General features: G+C 56.8%; 1 protein-coding gene across 1 annotated transcript; it reads left to right on the forward strand.

The window, feature by feature from the left end:
* The first annotated feature begins 1,608 nt into the window (after nt 1-1,608).
* On the forward strand, nt 1,609-17,598 carry ASIC1 (acid sensing ion channel subunit 1). The gene is made up of 12 exons (XM_042838291.1): nt 1,609-1,650; nt 2,208-2,602; nt 3,445-3,640; nt 15,150-15,300; nt 15,694-15,821; nt 16,002-16,152; nt 16,230-16,286; nt 16,369-16,522; nt 16,598-16,689; nt 16,912-16,991; nt 17,121-17,225; nt 17,367-17,598. The coding sequence occupies exons 2-12, from the start codon at nt 2,238-2,240 to the stop codon at nt 17,469-17,471; spliced, it is 1,584 nt and encodes a 527-aa protein (XP_042694225.1). The 5' UTR covers nt 1,609-1,650; nt 2,208-2,237; the 3' UTR covers nt 17,472-17,598.
* The last annotated feature ends 4,737 nt before the right edge of the window (nt 17,599-22,335 follow it).

Consider the following 22,335-nt stretch of genomic DNA (forward strand, 5'->3'; position numbering starts at 1 on the left):
CAGCTTTGCTGGGGTTTCTGACATGGTGGAAAGCAAAGGTTTGCAAGAGCATCTACGTGTGGTGCGCCTGCTCCAACCTGAAACCCCATCGCTGCTACTGCCGGTGCATTTACTGTCAATAAAACCACTGCAGAGAATGAGCTGTCATCTGGAAAAAAAAAACAGGGTGTGGGAGAAACAACCCCTTTGTAAAGGTTCTGATCCCTTAGACAAGGAGCTCATCCTTCACTGGGTTTCCACTGGCAGCCCCAGTGGAGAGGAGGCTGTCAGGAGGAGGTGTTGGCCTCATAGCTCGCTAACAGGGCAAGCAAGGGGGGCACAGACTCAACCCATTTCTGTCCCTGTAGGGGTGATGTCCCTATAGGGACCCACAGCAAAGCAGCAGATTTCTGCTCCGGCAAGGGAAGGGTGAGGTCCAAGACTGGGACAATGTGTTCCAGAGTAGGATCAAACCAAGCATGTCCAAGACATGAGATCTGGGGACAGGGTGCATGTGCCTGACCTCGCTGTACCCTGAATTCTCTGCATTCCCATGAGGCACAGGGCAGACAGTGAGGATGTGCTGGGGAGGCACCTTTGGGCCAGGTGACACTTTTGGCCCAGGCTATCCTCCCAACATCACACTGGAACACTGAAGTGTTCTCTTCCATCTGACTGCAGCCACCTTCCTGGGCACAGCAGACTGGTGCTTGCTGCATGCCTGGGGCTGAATGCGGGTCCCCCAGCTTCATGGTGGGGAGAAAGAGGGGAAGGGGCTCAGGGATGCTGCAGTGCTGGGAGAATCCTGAGCCCTCCTGCGCTGATCTGGGGAGGAGGAGAACACCCAGCACCCTGCAGGGAAGCACCCAGGGGACAACAGCACCATTCTGACAGCTTCAGAAACAGCCAAAGGTGCACAGCCACGAGAGGGGAAGGGACAGCAGCCTGCAGGGTCAGCTCCCCACTGCAGCGAGCATCATGCCGGGGTCGTGTCCAAAAGTGAGTGCCACACTGCTGCTCCAAAGCAGACGGAGCCATGAGGTGGGATCGGGCTGCCCGCGGGTGAAACCCAGAGGGCAGCAGAGGCCGCGGCCCGAGCAGAGCAGGGTCAGGGCGGTGTGGGGGGCGCAGGGGGAACCGGGGGGGTGCGGGGAGCTGCAGCCCTGCTGCGAGGCGCTGGGGGATGGGAGCGGCACACGCATGCACGCGCACACACACATCCCCACACGCACACGGCAGCAGCACCAACAGCCCCTGCCAGCAGCCTGCAATCACTGGAGCTCCCGGCTCCTCCGCCTCTCCCTCCTCCTCCTTCTCCTCCTCCTCCTCCTCCTTCTCCTCCTCGCTGCCCACCGGCCTGCGGCACCCCTCGGCGGCCTCCGGCCCCACCAGCGCACAGACAATGACTTCATGCGGATTATGCATCTGAAGAAATCACCAGCTCCCAGATAGCCACAGGGGGAGGCATCCATCCATCCATCCATCCATCCATTCCTCCATCCCTCCATCCATCGCTCCATGTGGTTGGCAGGGCAGCAGCCTCCCGCTCACCTCCCGCTCCTCTCCTCGCACCCATCGGTCGCCTTCTCTCCGGCAATGGTCGCCTCCGGTCCCCCTGCGCGGCGCTGAGCGAGGCCCCGACGCATCCCCGCTCCCACGCTTGCACCAAAGGTACCGCCGAGGCTATTTTTATTCCCCCCCCCCCCCCCCTCCTTTTCTTTTCCGGTTCGCCCGCCGCTGCCGGGCTCGGTGCCGCTCACACCCTCCATCCCCACTCCCGGCTTCGTCTTCCCACCCCGGCGGAGGGAGGTCGGCCCCATCCCCGGCACCCGCGTCGCAGCGGCCCTGACTCCAGGTTTGCATCCTCCCCTCCTTCGTCTCTTTGTCGATGCGTTGGTGCCATTGGGGGGGAGGCGGAGGGGATGCGTGCTGCGGGGGTGCCGGGGGGACACAACACCTCAGTCGTGCTGTTGGATGGGGAGGGCAATGAGGAGGTGGAAGAGGGGGAGATGCAAGATGCTGCACTCTAATAAATGCAGAGATAGAATAGAGAGGGTGCGGGGGGAGAGAGGGGCACAGCAAAGCGCTGCCCCATGCCAGAGTGCACCCCCAGCAGTGGGGATGGCAGTGCTCAGAGGTGCACCCCAGCATTCCCTCACCGGAACGCATCAGGCAGCGGTGACCCCCAGGAGGTGGCACTGGGCACCCAGGGGTCCCTTTCCCCACAGAGTGGCCCCCCCGGGTTGCCGGCGCGGACCATGATGGACCTGAAGGTGGACGAGGAGGAGGTGGACAGCGGGCAGCCGGTGAGCATCCAGGCCTTCGCCAGCAGCTCCACCCTGCACGGGATCTCACACATCTTTTCCTACGAGCGGCTGTCGCTGAAGCGCGTGGTCTGGGCGCTCTGCTTCATGGGTTCACTGGCGCTGCTCGCCCTCGTCTGCACCAACCGCATCCAGTACTACTTCCTCTACCCTCATGTCACCAAGCTGGATGAGGTGGCTGCCACCAGGCTCACCTTCCCCGCTGTCACCTTCTGTAACCTCAATGAATTCCGCTTCAGCCGGGTGACCAAGAACGACCTGTACCACGCCGGTGAGCTCCTCGCCCTGCTCAATAACAGGTGGGTGTCCTGAAGTGGCCCCTGCTGACACCTCTGTCCCCAGCTCAGCATGTCACCATGTGCCCTGCTGCACTGCTGTGCGATGCCTTCATCTCTGCAAGGAAGTGCATCCTGAGGCAGCTCGGCTTTGCACCTGGGTGCAAGCATGCACAGCCCTACATGGAGGGTGTTCCCCAGGTCCTGCACCTGCTCCTGGGCATGGAGTTGTCCCTGGGGGTCCAGAACACCCTGTTCCAGCCCCAGTGCATGTATCTCAGCACACCCTGTTCTAGCCCCAGTGCATGGATCCCAGCACACGTGGTTCCAGTCCCTGTGCTTGGACCCAGCACATGTGATTCCAGCCTCAGAACACAGCTCCGTGCTGTAAGGCCAGCAGGTGAAGCTCCTGCATGCTACCATTACACTGCAGCCATCCCTTGGGGTGCAGGACCCCATGGTGCTGTATCCAGAGTGACACCCCTCACCCACCCTACCCAGCCCATCTCCATGCCTGTAGCAGCTCTTTGGTGCTGCCGAGCCACCCTCATGTTCCTGGCCAAGCAGCAGTCTCTGCCTGTGCATATTTCGGTACACAGGGCATGTGCCAGGCTGCCCTGAGCTGGGACATCTGCAGGTCTGATTGTGGAGCAGTTGGTCTGGGTTTGGTGCTGTCAAAGGGGCTGTGGTGACCCTTTAAGAAGATGCTGATGGCTGAATGCATGGGACACCTCTTTGCCCATCCAAGCTGTGTTGCTGAGAGCCCTAAAGATGCCATGTGCTTTTGCCCCTTGGGTTGGGATAAGAGCAGCTCATGTGAAGCCACCACAGCCAGGCCTAAGCCTCTGCCTGCTCTTTCCCCTAAGGTACGAGATCCCAGACACGCAGACAGCTGATGAGAAGCAGCTGGAAATCCTGCAGGATAAGGCAAACTTCCGAAACTTCAAGCCCAAACCTTTCAATATGTTGGAGTTTTATGACCGTGCCGGCCACGACATCCGGGAGATGCTGCTCTCGTGCTTCTTCCGCGGGGAGCAGTGCAGCCCCGAAGACTTCAAAGTGGTGAGTGCCCCCACAGCCCCCTCCCAGGCTGTGAATTCCATGCAAGGAGGGCGTTGGTCTGCCTACCACCATTCCTCCCTCCTTTTGGATCCCAAAGAAGGGGCAGCAGCATTGCTGAGGGGGTTCCAGGGGCTGCTGCTGGGGCTTAGCAGGGTTGTGCGTGCTGGGCTGGATATTTGATATTTGGATATTTGAGCTGGAAACCAATGCACACGGAGTGATGGATGGAGGGATGGATGGAGGGATGGATGGATGCCTCTCACTGTGGCTATCTGGAAGCTGGTGATTTCTTCGCATGTGTTGGTGGCACAGCAGGGAGAGGCCTGGCGATGGCCAGCGGGGAGCAGGGGAAGCCCTGTGAGCCCTTGGGGACAGCGGGTCCCAGCAGTGCAGCACAGAGGCTGCATTTCACACTGACGCGTGGCTCCAGTGCACAATAACGCCTTTGTGCCCCATGGCTGCCTCTCCCCATCAGCTGCCTTGTCTGTTTGGCTCTGGTGTAGAGCACACAGCTCTGGGGTCCCCATCCCTGTCCCCATTGTGGCCTTGGGGACATCTTGCTCACCTCCCACGACAAAGCTGCAGCACGTGCCCAGGCACCGGCTGGGTGTCCCCAGGGCTGCTGCACACATCCCAGTGCTATATGAGGGATTTTAATCTCCAGCACTAAATTCCCTTGGCATGCTCTTGGGATAGAGAGCTCCTCTGTTGTTTGGTTGTTAAATGGAGACGAGGGGGCTGGATCCTGCTCAGCAGGTCAGGTCCCAGCCCACGTGTGCCACCACCAGCTTTGATGCTTGGTGCTCCCCAGTGTTTTCTGCACCAGAGCATCCTCAGGGACCCTCCCGCTGTGTCTTTACATCCGCCGTTAGGATCTAAGCACCCTCCTTCCCCCTCTGCTCGAAGCGGGAGAAGCAAAATAGACGTGCAGCTGGTTTATTATTACTGCCTGGATTATTCTTTGCAAGCAGGTTTGGATGATTTAATGGATTTGATTAGAAAAAGCTGGCTCAGTGCTGTATTTATGTTGCTCGCTGGATTCCCCTTGCAGTCGTGCGCCGGCAGAGCTGTGTGTGCTGGGGATGGGGATGGTGTTGTTTGGGAAACCTTGGCCCTGTCCCTTTGTGAGTTTGGCAGCAGTTTTTGGTTTGACCCAAAGGTTCATTCCTTCCTCTTCACCACTCCCTCCTGCGTCTGTCCATGCTGAGCTCCTCTGTGCTGCTCTGGGTCCAATGGCACTAACTGCAACCAATGGGTGCCAGGGCAGCAGTGGGACCATCCCTGAGCAATGCTCTGCATCCCTACATCACGTTCCACGTCCCCATGTGATGTCCCATTGTCCCCATGTAATGTTCCATTACCCGTGTGATGCTCCATGTCCTTATGCAATGCTCCACATCTCTATGTGTTGCTCCATCACCCCTACGCAATGTTCATTGTCCCTGTGTGATGCTCCATGTGCCCGTATAATGTTCTATCACCTCTGTGCAATGCTCTGTGTCCCCAGGCAATGATCCATGTCCCTTTGTGATGCTCCACGTTTCAATGTGATGCTCCATGTCCCTCCTTGATGCTCCACATCCCTACATGATGCACCACATCCCCCAGCCTGCATTGCCTCACTACTGGTCCCACTGCCCTGTGCTCCCCTCTGCGTTCTGGGGCCCCTAACACAGTCCAGGCAGGAGGGATGCCTTGGCAGACACTATCACAGACAGCGCTGCCCCCTCCTCTGACTGATACAGAGGAGATGCTGTATCCAGGAGCACTGTCAGGGGGATTTTAGGGCTGCCCAGGCTGCATGTGCTGGAAGGAAGCTGCCTGTGTACAGGTGGGGACGGAGATTGGTCCCTTCTGCCCCCATCACTTTTGCAACCATCTAACTTTGGTCCTGTTTAGAGCACCAAAGCCTTTAAAGAGATCTGGGGATGTAGCATGGGGGCACCAATCCCTCCCCTGGCTCTTCACAGCCTCTCCAGCACCAGGTGGGTGCCTGTGGTCCATGAAGCTCCAACCCCCTACAGTATTCTGGGCCGGGGATGTGTGGGGAGCTGCAACCACCTCCTCCCCCAGCTCCAAAATCCCAGCATAGCCTGTGGGCAGCCATAAAGTGTGGAGCAAATCCTGTTCTCCCGTGTACCCTAGTCCTGTGGAACATGGGGTGAGGGCATCCTCATCACCAGGGCTGTGCCCATAGCCAACACATTGTTCCTTATGTGATGCTTCATGTGCCCATGTGATGCTTTATCATCCCTATTTGGTGCTCCAAGGGCTCCTTTATGGGAACAGGGGATTCTCCCTCCCCACTGCCTCTATTCTGGAGCTGTACTCACTAGCAGCAGAAATCAGTTTCTTGCCTGCTGCCCCATAACTTGTAAGTTGGAACTCCCCTGTGTGGCCCCATTGGATCCTTGCTTGCATTTCCACTCTCTTCCCACACCACAGCCCTAGGAACCTCACTCACACCCCATGGATCCGCTCCTCACCCAGCAAGAGAAAGGCCCAGGAGTCCCATCTCTAAGCGGGGCTCCAGAGCCCATTAATTTTCTTTGCATCCCAAGGAAAAGGAGGAGAAACATCCTCTGCACCCTGGGATTTGGGATGGGAAGTGGGGCTGTGCCATGCAAGCCACTCTTAAAGCTGGGGGCAGTGCTGTGTGCTTGGCTCTGCAAAGTCCCTTTTGGGCACAGTGCTGCTGAGATGATGCTGCCATGTCCATCATGATACGTTTGCAGTTTTCCTTCTTGCATCTCTGCAGCCCGTCCTGAGGGAGAGCCATGTCCACATGTCCCCATCCCCGTTGTGCTTTGGGGCTCAGCAGCCTCTGGGCAGCACATGGGGGCACCGTGGATCACTGCAGAGGGTTGAGACCTCTGGAACACTCCCATCAGGCTCCAGGGCTGAGCTGGCACTGGAGAGAATTGAGTCTGATGCAGGGATCATGGCACTGCCTCGTGTGTCTTCTGCCCTGGAAGCAAAGAGCTCAGGGAGGATGAGAAGGGAGGGAGCAGGAAGGCTCTGGTGTGAACCCACACCACACTCCTCCTTTTCTTCCTCCCATCTCTGGAGTTGCTGTAACGGAGAACGGATCAGGAACACTTTGCTGTCCCTCCAGCCCCTCTGAGCCCCCCAGCACCCACTGATGGACACCGGCATCGTGAGCCCAGAGCCCAGCAGTGAGCTCAGTGTGCCCACAGCAAAGTGCCCACGGATAACCACAGAGTGTGGAGCATCTCTGACACAGCCGAGAGCGCCCGGAGTTCCTAAACAAAAACCACACGGCTCCATTCACTCTGCAAAACCAACCTGGGGACCTGACGGATGAGCCCTGCAGAGCACCGCGTTTACAAATGGTGTAAAACACGCGAGCGACGCACATAAATGGCTCCTAAAAGCAGGCTCCTAAATAACTCATCAGCGCTTGAAACCGTTTGCGTGTCGCTATGATCTCCATGCTGTGTTGCACCTCCGGCGGTTGTCCTCCCCCCCCAGCAGCACCGCCAGGCCTGGCTGCCCCCACAGTTACTCTGTTGAGCTGTGGTTCCATTGACCCCGGAGCTTGCAGCATTTTCCAAGCGAATCGCATGGGATCCGACTGCGCTGTGCGGAGTAATTGGAGGTGATGGAGCAGAGGAGCGGCCGCAGGTGGGTTGGGAACAACCCGGCTCTGCCCGCTTAGAGGATTTCTGCATGTTGATGTTTTGCTCAAAGCAAAGAAGCCGTTGAGCCATGCAGCCCTTGGGCACAGAGCAGAGGCATCAGGAGCTCTGCTCCGTGTCTCCTTGGCTTTGCTGGGGCTTTTCCAGTGGGTGCCCTCAGGGTACGGAGTTTGGGATCCCTCAGCCATGCACAGCTCTGCTCACCCTGTGCCGTTTGCTCGAAGCCTGTTGCATTTCACCTGTTTTCACCATTCCTATTCCTGCATGGGAGCGATGCCACTGAACCCAGAGGGATTTTGGCAGAGCCAAAAGCAGCAGAGGAGCATCGGGAGCACCAGCACTGGGCACAGCACAGCGGGGGTTCATATGTGTCTGCACCCTGCAGCTGCTTCACCAGCAGCTCTGTCATGGAGCAGCCGCATCATTTAGCACCTGGAAGCTGTGGGCATGGAGCAGCACCATCCCACCAGGAGGGAGGAGGCAGAAAGGAGGACAAGCAGCAGCAGCAGGAGCAGCACAGGGCACTGAATCCCCATCCTGGTGATGCAGCCCACCCCAACAGCACGCCTGGAGCTGCTACACACGTGTGTGCACTGTGCAAGTGTGGCAGCAATGCACACCCAGAGGTGTCGTACTCAACCAAAGCATTTTCTCACCCCAATGCATTGTGAACTCTGCTAAGTACTTCTGCTCCCCTGGAGATGTCAAATTCACCCAAAGCACTTTGTGTATCCCAGTGCATTTTGTACGCACAAAATTCTTTACACACCCGGAGGTGTTGGTGCACACTCCAAGCACTTTGCACACACAGAGGTGTTTGTACACCTAAAGCACTCTGCATGCCCAGAGATGTCTTGCACAGCCACTGAGGCATGCACAACTGTGCACACTCAGAGGTGTTGTGCTCACCTCATGCACTCTGCACACCCCAACGCACCATGCACACCTGCAGGTACCGTGCACACCCAAAGCACATGCTTTGCACACCCCAAAAAGCCTTGTACGACTAATGCACTTTGCACACTCCAATACACTGTGCACACCTGCAGGTGCTGTGCACATCCAACACACTGCACACCTTCATGCATCTCGTGCACCTAATGCACTTTGCACACTCAGTGCACACCCGTGGGTGTTGTACACATCCAAAGCTCTTTGCACACCCCAATCCACCGTGCACATGCAGAGGTGGCATGCATGCCCCAAAAGCTTTGCACACCCAAAAGCACATTGCACACGCAGAGGTGTTGTGCCAAGAGCTCAGAGCACCTCAGATGCACGCTGGGGCCCTGCAGGGCTGTTACTGTTCCTCTTGAGATGCTTTTGCACACAAAACCATTAACAAATGAATTATTAATTATTATTAATAAGGTTAAATGGTATCTTCAGCTGCTGAAAGAGATGAGGAGGGTGTGCAGATGGAGGTGAGGAGTCCACAACCACAGAGCTTTGGGCACCGGCTCCAGGGGAAGCTGCAGGCTGGGAATGCAGCACCGAAACACCACCAGGAAATGGGAATTCGTGCAAAGGATTTCCCCTTCATCTCCTTTCCATATTGATCAGAGGCCCCATTGGAGCAGCAGCACCGGCACACAGCGTGATGGGCAACAGCAGCAATTTGGAAGAAATGCACAATTGGTGCAATTCCCCCTTTGTCCCCCAGCACTGAGCCAGGAGCCGGGGCAGAGGGGCACACTGAGCGTGCAGAGGGAGAGAAAAGAGCCATCCCACAGCCCTTCGCCTCAGGTTTAATTTCTCTGCCTTTTTATAGCAGCCACTGTTTTATCATCTGCAGAGAGTTTGGTCAGAGCCCTCCGAGCTGCACCGCAACTCCTGAAACAGCCGTGACTCGAGATGCTCCTCACCATCTCAGGCTCAGGCTTTCTGTACATATATTGGCCTTCACAAACGGATGTTACAATTCTTGGTTTTAAATTACCATTATTATTCCAAATCATTTCTTTTTCTTCCCCGCTGCATCCAGGCAGTCTCCCTAAGGACCGAGCCAGGGCAGAGCCCCCCATCCCTTTGCTTTGTGGGGGTTGCAGCACCTGGAGCAGCTGCAGAGCGAGGCCATGCGAGCAATCCACCTTGCTTGGATTAGATTAGATGTGAAAACCACCCAGCACACAGCAAGGGAGCCGGATGGGAATACAATTTCCCCCCCATTCCCCCACCAATAAAACCGTCAGTTTGGATTGGTTTGCACCAAGCATCGAAGCAATTGTGAAGGATGTCAGAAAGAAATCGCAACTCAGCTTACAGGCAACTTGCAAGCAGCAGGAGCTACAGAAAGGCTTTTGGACAAGCATCTGCATGGAGTAAGGCTGGAATTCACAGCACCCCCTGCACCTCAGCACTGACCCCCACAATGCAAAACCTGTGCTGCACATGGAGAAAAAGTCACACAGAAATATCTCGGTATTACAGATGCTTTTGGGCACAGGAGGAGAAATCGGTGCTCAGATCTTCGGGTATGGCAGCAGGTGCATAAAGGAGCACAGCTATGGGGGCTTGCTCACAGACCCTCCCCTCAGCAGTGGGGCTGCAGAGCCCTGCAGTGCTGCCAGCGCCTGCACCAGGCTGGGAAGCACCGAGACGAGGAGGTTTTGAAAGATTAATGGAGTTTAAATGGGAACGTTTGGAGAGAAGATAAGGCTCGTCTGATAGGAAATCACACGGAACAGCCAGGGAGGCCCCAGGTCTGTAATGAAGTCCACTTAGTGCGTTACTCACTATAATGTGTTTCTTATTAAAGTCCTGGGCTGTGGACGTGGGTCTGCAGCCAACAGCCCCGAGGGGGGTGGCATGGGGCCATTGGGACAGACTGCCATCCGCACAGCAGCCTTTTGTCCCCATCCTTTGTCCCCTGAGTCTGGAGCAGCGATCCCACATCACCCACCAGCTCCATTCCCCACAGCTGCACCCACGGGGACAAAAGACAGCAGTGGGGAACCATACAGATGGACAAAAACTTTTTTTTTTTTATAAATTTCATTTAAATAACCGTTTTTTTCTGCATTAGAATGTGACATGCTAATCCACTGTGAAGCGTCTAATCTTGGGGATAAAGGGGCGGATAACACCAGTACGCCCAGCTTGGCCGGTGGAGCGAGCAGAGGCAAGGTGGTAGCATCTGATAAAGGCGGTAGGATTAGTGCCGCAGGATCCCCGCATCCCACCCCACTCCTCCACCTCTGAGAGACGGAGATTTCCCCATCTCCGCCCCGTGGTGGGGCAGAGCCACCCCGGGCACCGGGGCGCGTCGCAAAGCTGCTTTTCTCCCTCTTGCTGCGTAATGCAGGTGCAGGGCAGCCCTTCTGCCCCACCAAATATCCCCTCCCTCCCCTGCTCCCGGCAGCTACGGGGTTGCAATGCGTCCCATCCAACCCCAGCGCCTCGGTACGGAACCAGGCGAACCCGCGGCACCTCCTGGGGCCGGGCTGCGCTTTGCATGCCTGGGATAACAGAGCTCACAATGTTGTTTTCTCCTCGCCTCCTCGGGGATTGGTTTATCTCTATGAATAACTCCATCCCGGCTTTGATCTCCTCTGCCATTAAAGCGTGACAGGCTGTGAAATGCGCTGCTGCCGCTGCTGTCAAATCCCCCATCCGCCTCCCTCCTTCCCCGCCGCCTCCGTGCTCCCTTGCTCCGGGGAACCTCGGTGCTCCCGGCCCGTGCCGGCGCTGCGGGATCGGACAGAGGGCAGAAACCGCGATGGAGCCAGGAAACACCGCTCTGCTGCCACGGTCCCACTGCTGTGGGGGACGCAATGGCACCGAGCATCCCCGTTCCCCAGGTTGGGGGCACAGTGGTGGCATCCCGGCGCATGCTGCCACGGGGGCTGATGTCACAGTTAATTATAGCATCCCTCATCCTCCTCCCCCGCAAAAGCGTTACCTGGAAGAGGGTAAAAAATATCTCCTGGTGAGGGAGGAGCTGGAGAGAACCCAAGGGCTCCTCCGACATCTCCAAAATCCACAGAAATTGGGATGGTGACCCCATGTCCCCAACTTGGGGACACAGCCATAAACTGTCCCCAGCCACAGGGTCAGGATGGGTTCCTCTGAGTTCTGCTATGCTTCTGGCTTTGACCATTCCTAGTCACCTTCATCCCCTTGAGCATTCACCCCCAGGCATCATTTGTCCTTCCCAGGAACAGCCCCAGAGTTCCCCCCCAGGTTTCAGCCAAGTGAGACAATGATAGAGTGCTTTCATTACAGCACCTCCCTCACCCTGCTGCAATTGCTCCTGAAAAGCACAATGAAAGTCCCCTCCCACCCCCCCATACCATTAGACTGCATTAACAGCTTGCTCACAACAGAACCAGGGAACAGAAGAAAACCCACCCTGACCTCAGCCAGCTCACACCTGCTCATTCACCAGGGCTGGCTCCCATACTACATCCCAAACCCCTGCATCCCAAAACTGAACAACCCTACATCCCCAAACCTTCTCCCAGCTGATGCCTTTTAAAGCCTGGCCCTGCCCATGGTGCAGCTGTAGCTCATCTCCATCCAAATACCAAAGGGCTGTGACTGGTCCCTGTGGCTTGCTGGTTTCTACCTCCCTGGTCCCAGCTGCATTCCCAGGATTTTTCCAGCTGAGGCTCCAGGTTGCTCCCCAAAGGCACAACCTTGCTCTCAGCCCTATGAAATTTCATCCTGTGGCTCTGACGCTTGTCCCCAAGGTCACCCCATGCTTGCTTGCTTTCCCTGGCTTTGTGTCTGGTTCTTCTGCTTTGTTCCCTTTACACAAAGGGCCCTTTGGGGGAATATTGGGTGTGGGGACACCTAGGGTGGACCCTCAGGTAACACAGTGCTATCCCATCATTGTCCCAATGGCATTTGTCTTCCTGGCTGAGCCTTGGTGGCAGTCCCCTGTGCACGCCCCACACATTTCATCTCTTGCTCTGGCAGAGCTGATAACTTCACACAGGGATCAGAGCCGTTCTTCAGTGGTTTCCTGATTTCATTTGTTCACCTGCTTTGGGAATACATGTGTCCGTGAGCTCAGAGGTGCACAGGGACCAGGAGCCACTTGGGGAAGGATGCACAGCTGACGCAGGGGCTGGGGTGTGTGCTAGTTGCACCCATGCATCAGCAAAATCCCCTTGCCCGGCTCCTGTGCATGCAAGTGGTGCCACATACAGAAGCTCCGCTCCCCTCAGGCTGCCGATGGCGGCTGCGGTGCTGGGATGGGGTTGGAGATTGCTCTGTGGTCACACTGGATGCTTTTACAAAGTGCTGAGTGCAGGAAAAAAGCAAACCGCAAGAAGGGGCCGTGCTGCCGCAGGGCTGCAGGGAGTGGGGGGTGATGCCTTTGCTCCTGGATTCACCCAGCTCCAGCCCCACGCCTTCCCAAGGCTGCCTCCCAAATCTCATCCTGCACACCTGAACGCCGACACTAGGGGTTCCCTGTGCCCCACATGGAACAGAACATGGGGCGATGCACTGCGTGGCTCTCCAGGAGGAGGCATCGCCCAAAACATGACGATGCCCAAATCCTGCAAAAAGCAGCGTGGGCTTGGAAGATACCCAACCTCAGGCATCACCTACGCTCACATCGCTGTCCCACTGTGCGGGGAGATGAGCCCATGGGGATGAGTGAGACCAGGATGGGCAACACGGAGCACTTGGGGACACCACAGCATCCTTACTGGCACCACCCAGATGGGCATGAAGGCAGGACAGTGACACGGAGCTTTGGGCAATCTCTGGCTGCCACGTGAAGAGCTTGGAGACCCCGGTGAGCCGAGCAGATGGAGGCTGCGGAAACAGCCTGGCACGCGGCAGGACAGCATGGATGGAACCTCTGATCAGGCTGCTGGGGATGGAGGATGCAGCATACCAGGTGCCTGCACGCACAACATCCACGTAAACCCATCCATGCACCCCCCATCTGTGCACACCCGTCCATGCACAGCTGTGCACCCCGGATCTGGCAGCCCTTCAGCTCCCAGCACAGCAGCGCATACCAGAGCCAGCAACGTCTTCACTCCGTCCTACCAGCCGCAGCCGGGCTGCTCCAGTGGGAGCGGGGAGCCTGCAGAACCGCCCATCGCTCCTCCCCAGCTCCTCATGTCCCCTCCTCTCCAACCACCCCCCCCCCCACCCGAGCAGCCCTCTGCTCTTCTTCTGCTCCTCTCCCCTCGCTCTGCGCATCACTGCACACCTCTCACTCCTTTTCCCTTCTTTTTCTCTGCTCCCAACTTTTCCCTTTCCTCCAACCCAGCCCCTCTCACCCACTCTATGAGGCACTGATTCACCACTGGAGACCCCCAATCTGCAGCAGGATCAGGACCCCCACCCCACACCTGGGATCCCCATTCTGCATAATGCCCCTCCAGATATTCTGCACCATCTCCTTCTCCAGCGAGGAAACACCAAGAGATGCCACAGCAGCTGGGAGAGGAGAGAACAGAGCCGATGAGTTCCTGTACGGGCAGGAGGAGGAAGAAGAGGAGCAAGAGGAGGACACAGGGGCAGCCACAGACTTCGTGGCCTTTGCCAGCAGCTGCACACTGCACGGGCTGAGCCACATCTTCGTGGAGGGCAGCCTGGGTGCCCGGCAGGCGTTCTGGGCGCTGGCTTTCCTCCTGTCCCTCTCCGTCTTCCTCTACCAGGTGGCCGACCGCATTGTGTACTACCTGGAGTACCACCACGTCACACTGCTCAGTGAGGAGGACAGCCCCGAGATGACTTTCCCCGCCGTCACCTTCTGCAACATCAACCGGGTGCGGGTCTCGCAGCTCAGCCACGAGGACCTGCTCTACCTCGCGCCCCTGGTTGATTACGAGCCCGGGATGGAGTTGGGCTTTGTCCCAGCCCAGTTCAGCTCTTGGGATGAGGATGAACCCCTAAATTTGCACGGGTTTTTTAACCGCACTTGCCACCAGCTGGAGGACATGCTGCTGAGCTGCAGCTACCGGGGCGAGCAGTGTGGCCCCGGAGACTTCGTGGCGGTGAGTAGCCCTGTCCCACTGCTCTGGGGACCAGATGGTGGCACAGTTCTTTTGCCTGGCACTGTCATCTCCTGGCTCCTGTCGCCCCTTACCTGCCCTACAGTCGCACCTTCTCCTCTCCCCTTTCCATTACCTGGGGCTGCTCAGTATGACGAGCGCCGCGTTCGCAGCTTGGGATGGGGAAAAGCAAAGCTCTGGGCATAGAGCAGGCTCCTGGAGGATTCCTGCTGCCTGTCTCCTGGCCCCATAAGGAGAGGAAAGGGACCAGGGAGCAGCTCCCACCAGCATCGTGTCAGATCAGCCACGATGGGTGATGCTGTCCATGCTTGGGGACAGGCACCCAGGCATCCTGGTGGTGTTGGTGTTGATGAGACACCTCCATCCTCATATCCCCACCACACTTTGGGATCTGGGCTTGGCACTGTGCAGCCTGCAGCCTGCTGGCCCCAAATGATCCCTTTGCCAGTGGCAGCTCAGCAGCATGGAGCTGTGCTGGCAGCCAGAGGTGAGAGCTGGAATGGGTGAGAGGAGATGTGGGGGGACAATGTTGAGGATCTTATCCAGCCCCCATCTGTGGGACTGGAGGTGATGGGGCAGATACTGGTGAGGGCACAGGGCTGAGTGCTGCGGGATCACAGTGCTGCAAATCTGCAAAGCATCTTCACTGACCTGCACCCACCACCTTGGTGGGGATCTTGTCCTTCTACCAGGGCAAAGGCAGCTCCGATGCTAAGAGACCCCATGGGGCAGGGGTCTGGGTCTGGCTGTTCCCCAGGCTGGGCATGGCTGCATTCTGGGGTGGGTTCTGACTCCATATCGTAGTGCCAGTGGCAGTCTGGTGCCAGCACAGGGGCCCCAGCCTCAGCCTTGTGTCCTCTCCCACAGGTGTTCACACGCTATGGGAAGTGCTACACCTTCAATGCAGGGCAGGACGGCAAACCCCGGCTCATCACCATGAAAGGGGGCACTGGCAACGGCCTGGAGATCATGCTGGACATCCAGCAGGACGAGTACCTCCCAGTGTGGGGGGAAACAGGTAACCCAGCAGCTTCTGGGCTGCTTTCCAGCAGCCTCCCAGTTCCACACCCCACAGGACCACATCCCCAAGGCTCCTTCCTTCTGTTTCTCACCACTTCAGGTCTTTGGCTTTCTTTTTTCCTCGTTGTCTATGCTATTTGCCATGGCAACTCCCTGTCGCTTTAGAAAAGCAGCCATCACTTGTTTATAAATAGAGCCAGGCACTTTCCACACTGTTCTTTCCAAGCTCTGGACCACAGGGCTGGAGGGGACAAGGACACAGAGTGGATGGATGGATGGATGCATGGACATGTGAAGGAGTGTATTCACCAAAGGGAAGGGTGGGAGACAGGAAGAGTTTTCTTCCTTCTTGCACCAGGGCTCAGCTCCTCTCTGCTCCTCTCTGCTACAGATGAGACCTCATTTGAAGCCGGGATCAAGGTGCAGATCCACAGCCAGGATGAGCCTCCACTCATCGACCAGCTGGGATTCGGTGTGGCACCCGGCTTCCAGACCTTTGTGTCCTGCCAGGAGCAGCGGGTAGGGGCTGTGGGCCCTGCTCAATCCCTCCCAACCCCAGAGTGCTGAGCCTCTGCACTCCCTGTCTCCTGCCCCATTGTGGGATGGAAATGGGGAGCGGTGCACAAGGCTCCATCCCCTCACCATGCTGTGGGCAGCAGGGACGTGTGCTTCTCTTCTTATCCCTGGCTTCCCTCTCAGCTCATCTACTTGCCACCTCCCTGGGGCGACTGTAAGGCCACAACGGGTGACTCGGAGTTCTACGACACTTACAGCATCACGGCCTGCCGCATCGACTGCGAGACCCGCTACCTGGTGGAGAACTGCAACTGCCGCATGGTGCACATGCCAGGTGAGCTATGCATCACTATGTCCCATCCCAAATCCAGTGGATATGGTCCTATAGGAAACCTGTTCTGTCGCCCACAGGTGATGCCCCTTATTGCACCCCAGAGCAGTACAAGGAGTGCGCAGATCCAGCCTTAGGTGAGGTTGCCCGGTCCCACGGGACTGAACCGATGGCATCGGGGTTTCCCACATCCCCATCTAAATCTCTCTTCCTGTCCAGATTTCCTGGTGGAGAAGGACAATGAGTACTGTGTCTGTGAGATGCCCTGCAACGTCACCCGCTATGGCAAAGAGCTCTCCATGGTGAAGATCCCCAGCAAAGCCTCCGCCAAGTACCTGGCCAAGAAGTACAACAAGTCGGAGCAGTACATCGGGTAACGCACCACAGGTACGGGGCGGCAGTGCATCTCTCCAGCACCACGACCTGACGCCGCTTTCTGCCCACGCAGGGAGAACATCCTGGTGCTGGACATCTTCTTTGAAGCCCTGAACTATGAGACGATCGAGCAGAAGAAGGCCTATGAGGTGGCTGGATTGCTGGGTGAGCACTGTGGGCTGGTGGCTGTGCTGAGGGCTCAGGTTGGCACCCTTCAGTGTGGCCCCATGTGCTGTCACCCCAATCATGGGGCACCATGGTGTGCACACAGCGTGGGTGCAGAGCAGAGCACAGCAACCCCCAGGGTCACAGCAGCGACGAGTTCTGCCCTTTCTCTGCTCCATCCGCCACCAGTGCCCTGCTGACAGCTTTCCTCTCCCCCCCCAGGTGACATCGGAGGACAGATGGGGTTGTTTATCGGGGCCAGCATCCTCACCGTGCTGGAGCTGTTTGACTACGCCTATGAGGTGAGCCCCAAAATACTGTGCCTAATTCCTGTGGGGTCCACACAGCCCCCTCAGCACCACGTCCCCCTGTTGGCTGGGGCAGCCCCCCATGATGGGGTCCATCTTGGAGCTGAGAGCCATCTCCTGCAGGTGATCAAGCACCGGCTGTGCCGGCGGGGCAAGTGCCGCAAGAACCACAAGAGGAACAACACGGACAAAGGCGTTGCGCTGAGCATGGATGACGTGAAACGCCACGTGAGTGCCGGGCCGAGGGTCTCGTTGGGGGCACTGTCAGCATCTGGGGGAGAAGTGGCAGCAGGCACTGGTGCTCTAAGCAGATAGGGCTCGGTTCTGGGTGAAACCTGTGACCACAGCATCCCATCTCTGCCCCTGCAGAATCCCTGTGAGAGCCTACGGGGTCACCCGGCCGGCATGACGTACGCAGCGAACATCCTACCTCACCACCCGGCCCGGGGCACCTTTGAGGACTTCACCTGCTAACCGACGTCTGGATGTACAACAACCCGAGCTACCAAAGCCCTCCGGAGAGCTGCCCTTCTCCCAGAGGAGAGACACAGCCAGGGGACCTCGCTCAAAGCCACGGCGGGATGCGGACAAGAGCGGCGGCCTCAGATTTCGGAGCAGGCGGCCGGGCCGGGCCGCGCTGGCTCAGAGACTCGAGGAGGCTGCAGCCCAGCCGTGGAGCCACGCACAGCGGGCCGGGGCGCGGGCCTGCCCCGTCTCCTCCCCCTCGGCTCCCCTCGGCCTTTTTAACTAGAAACCCAGAAGCCAAGAAGAAGCAGCCTTCGGGCCGCAGAGTCTCCATCCACAGCCCTGTTCGTCTGTCCGTCCGTCCGTCCGTCGTCTCCATGCTCATTCTGCTCCCCAGCCTTCAGCCTGCGCCTGTCCCCGTGCCTGGCATCATCTCAGAGCCCCAGCAGAGCCCCTTGGGCCGTCTCTCACCATGACAGCCCTGCCTGGGCGCCCGCAGCCGCTCCATGTGCACAAAACGGAGCGGCTCCACCTCTCCAAAATGTCTTCCTCGGCCTCCGCCCCGGGGTTGGCAATGTTGGGCCGCTGGGTGGAGGGCTGTGCCTTGGGGGACCGCAGAGGGCCTGCAGCCTGGTTATGGTGTAGGGCTCTGTTATGGCTTGGGGTCCCATCGTGGTGTATGGCCTTGTCACTGTGTGGGGCCCCGTTATGGTGTGAGGCTCCATCATGGTGTGGGGCCCTGTCACAGTGTGGGGCCTCATTGCCCTGTCACAGCGTGGCCTCCCTACCCCGCAGTCCCCAGGAAATCTGGGGTTCCCCCCATGCAGCCCTCAAAACAACCGTCCTCGGGGAGAAAAGCCTAAGGAAATCTCCAGCTCCCCTCGGTACTGAGTTGGCTGGGCAGCCATAGGAGCCCCAGCATCAACAAAGGGACAGATTTAAGGGACACTCTGCGGCACACTGGCCACAGGGCTGCAGGCTCCCACCCCACTCCCAACCCCCAACAACGGCCACCCCTGGGGGCCATGAGCCCTGGGCACCATCGAAGCTCACGGCCCGGGCCCCCCAGTTCTCCCCATCGCTGCCCCCTCCCAGCAGTGGGGCCATTGGCCACCCTCAGCCCCCACACCAAGCAAGAGCCTTCCTGGGGCTGAAGTGCTTCTTCTCTTTAAGAGCTTTTGCAATAAGTCTTTTTAGTAGTTATTATTTCTAGACTTTTTTCCCCCCCCCTTTTTTTTTTTTCCCCCCCCATTATTATCCTCATTATTATTTGCTTCCTGACCAAAATTAGGAACTGGGGGTCAGTCCTTTGTTATCCAGCAATCACCCAAAGACAAAAGGTTGGCCGCATCCATAAATTTTCTTATGGATTTTTCCTAATGTTTCACTGCATTTCATGTATTTATTTTCTTCCTTTTTCGCCCGTTAAAGCTTTTAAAGATGGGGCTGGGATGTGACCTTGAGGCTCGCCTGTTGGAACATACAACTTTTGGTTTGTTTCTATTATGCCATCTGCATTTTATATTTCTTATATATAATATATATGACTATATATATATGTGTACATATATATATATATATATCTATACATGCATCATATCAGTGTAGATATCCATTCCGTAGCATCTAGGCCTTGTTCTTGTGCCATTTTTTTTTCTGTTACTGATCTCTGAATGCCTTCAAGTGTATAAAGTGTTGAATTCTCTCTGGTATCTGTACTATGTACACACATTTTCATAGGAAGCACAATAAGATGACAGATGCATTGTACATCAATACCTGCTACTCTTAACGACGATATAAAGAATGATAAAATTGATGAGCACCGAGCCTGTCTGTGCTGTGGGAAATGCTCCTCACTGAGCCCTGGTGCTCAGGTGGGCTCCAGCCCCACATCCCTGGTCCTGTTCCACCATGAGCACACCCAATAGATGCTTTGGGGCTGGAGGATGGGAATCGACTTCTGCTCCCAAGCAGAGGGAGGAGGATTCACATCTGTGCAGATGCTGATCTTCAGCAGCTCCAACGCTTCCGTTTTGGGACAGATCCCCCTGAGGTCAGCAGAAATGCGTCACGAACTCAAATATTACCTGGTTTTATTTTAACCAAGTTAGTAGCAGCTGTAGTACAAGCCATTTGTAAACAGTTTCTGTCCTTCAGATTTCTAGCTGCAAAGAACAAAAGTAGCATGCCAAATCCAGCACTGGGCATCCAAAAAAAGCCCTAGGGACCCAATGGAGATTGAATAATAGCAAACGGGCAGTGGGCAGGGTATGCTGAAATGCCAAACTTGCTCCTGGAAATAGCAGATGGGTGGTGTGCATTCAAACTAGAAGAGACTTGCTGCTATTCCAGTCCTCCTCTGCCAGAGCTGGTGCTGCAAAGGCCACAGGGTGGGCTTTGAATAGGAACAGGATGATATAGCTAAGCCCAGAAGGGAGTTAATGAACCTAAATTAATTGCAGGCAGACACTGTGAAGCCAGAGCAGCTCACTATGCTCACTACCTCTGCAGTGGCACTCAGCAGCTCCTGCTGCAGGGGCAGGCAGCAGCTCAGCCCCACAATCTCTTCCCCAGCTGCCCAAGAACGTGCTGGGTTCCATCCACTGCAACCTCGCATCGCATCCTCAGCCTCAGCCTGAGGTCTTTGCTGCGGATGGAAGCAGCGTGCAAGTCACAGCCCGGAACCGCCTCGCAGAGGGGTGCAGGGACCCCAAAAGCAGCACAGACAGAGCAATTCCCAGCCCTGGAGCCTGAAATAGGTGAGGGATGGGTGCATGGACAGAAGCCAGACAGGACCCAACGAGAGCAGTGGACAAGTTGTACATTTTCTGACTCCAGGCTCCAACGTGCACACCATCCATACACCACCAGAGCAAGGAACAAGGATCATTGCATTGCTCAGGATTACAGGGATGGGCTGCAAACAGCTGGCGCGCTGCAAGATGTGTGATGCATGTAGAGTGTGCATCCAAGGCTGTTGGTGCACACTGCGCACAAGACAAGGAGTTAATTACACTCCCCAGGAAGCACCACTGACAATGCACGCGAGGACAAGGTGCTGCACGCCTCAGCCTGAGGTTGCTGGGAAGCACCTGCTTGCACACCATTGATTGTGTGGCTGCTGGAACCCTACAGAGCAAGGATTAATCACGCACCATGCAGATAGTGGCAGCACAGATAGCATCACCTCCTCTCCTTCACAGCAATAACTCCTGGTTACCACTTGCTCTCTGCTAACGTTGCCAGCAGAAACAGGCGCTGGGCTATAATTACACAGCCCTGGATGCTGCTCGGCTGCCTGGAGCCAGAGCCACGCAGGCTGGGGAAGGTTTCAGCAGAGCTGCCTCATGCCAGCAGGTGCAGGAAACGAAGGTGCACGGGTAGCATTTCACTGAGCAGTGAACCAAGCAAACCCTCAGGCAGAGGGAAGGAGAAAGGACAAGTGTAAGGAGACACTGGGTTATTTTCCCCCCCGTTTCTTATGAAACACAGCTAATGACAGGGGACAAGGAGAACTGGCAACAGAACATCCCTGGAGAGAGGGAGCTGGGGCAACACTACGCTCAGCTCAGGGATCTCTTAGGATCCTGCATTTTGTAAGTGTGGGTTACAGGAGTGGACAAGGGCTGAGCTGCTAGAAAGGAGCTCTGCAGAAAAGGACATGGGTCTTCTGGTGGCCAACAGGGTAACCATGAGCCAGGAGTGTGTCCTGGTGGCCAAGAAGGCCAACGATTCCATGGGGTGCACTGCACAGCTGGCTGAGAGAGGGAGGTGCATCTCCCCCCTACTCTGCCCTGGAGAGGCCACAACTGGAGCACTGGGTGCAGTGCTGGGCTCCCAAATTCCAGGCAGACAGAGAACTGCTGCTGGAGAGAGTTCATCTCTCAGCTCAGCCCTTCCTTTCTCTCCCTCTCTTTGTCCCTCCCAGGCACTTCCCAGCCTGCCCAAGGCTCCTGCCGGGTTTTAAGCCTCACTTGAAGTTGCTGCATCTGAACAATACGGAGCAGATAAGTTCCACCGCTTCTCCTCCCCATGAATATTTCATCAGGCAGCCAGGCGCCAAGGCTGTCGGAGGTGGCATTACATTAACTGCACGGACACATGGATGCTGAAACAACAGCTAATGGCTGTGCTCACAGCATCATCCTGTTTTCCATCGAGGTCAGGAAACACTGAATTTGGTGGAAAAGGTGCCAACACCTCCCCACTTCTCTCCTCAGTCAACAATGCCACGCACTGTACAGGACAGCCTCCTAAATGGCCCATGATCATCATTAATTGCTTAATTAATACTTGCGGTGTGACTGCTCTCTTAGTTTTTATTCATGTATTAATGCAGACTGGATGCAGGCCCCTCTGCTCTGTGAACAACCACACGGATGAGTGCCCTGGGGACAGGGAAAGTAATGCTAATACTTGCAAAAAGCGGCCTTTAATTCAGCGCTGTGCCTTGTGCAGCAGCTGCTGAGGGAGGAATCCCCCTCCGGGCATCCCCCAACCCTGAGAGAAGCAGTCCCAGACAGGGGAACCTGTGAGAATGGGGGACCCAGGGCACCCACACCCCCACTCAGTCACAGCATCGAGGCTCGATGCCATGAGCACTGTCTCCCAGGACCCTGCACCCTCATATGCACCTCCCCATGGTCAGTGCACCCCCCACCCAGGACACTGCCCCTTCCCACACCTCCTGCATCCCCCCCACAAATACCCCGTGGTATCTGAAACCTCCAAACCCAACACCCTCCCATAGCCCACTCCAGGTCCTCCGCCCCTCCTCCTCACGGCCCCTCCCCCTCCCACTGCCCTCCCCACTGCCTGTGCACCCCCCCAACACCCTGCCATACCCCCATGCACTCTTCTCTAGGACTCT

This window comes from Centrocercus urophasianus, unplaced genomic scaffold (assembly GCF_019232065.1).
Source record: "Centrocercus urophasianus isolate 14NV4802_14NV808 unplaced genomic scaffold, USGS_Curo_1.0 seq_75, whole genome shotgun sequence".
Taxonomy (NCBI): domain Eukaryota; kingdom Metazoa; phylum Chordata; class Aves; order Galliformes; family Phasianidae; genus Centrocercus; species Centrocercus urophasianus.

Excerpts from the sequence above, each read along its gene's own strand:
- ASIC1 (XM_042838291.1), top strand. The coding sequence starts at position 2,238 with ATGATGGACCTGAAGGTGGACGAGGAGGAGGTGGACAGCGGGCAGCCG. Across the intron at positions 15,301-15,693 it reads CCCAGTGTGGGGGGAAACAG|ATGAGACCTCATTTGAAGCC; the intron begins GTAACCCAGCAG and ends TCTCTGCTACAG. Across the intron at positions 16,153-16,229 it reads CCGCATGGTGCACATGCCAG|GTGATGCCCCTTATTGCACC; the intron begins GTGAGCTATGCA and ends TGTCGCCCACAG.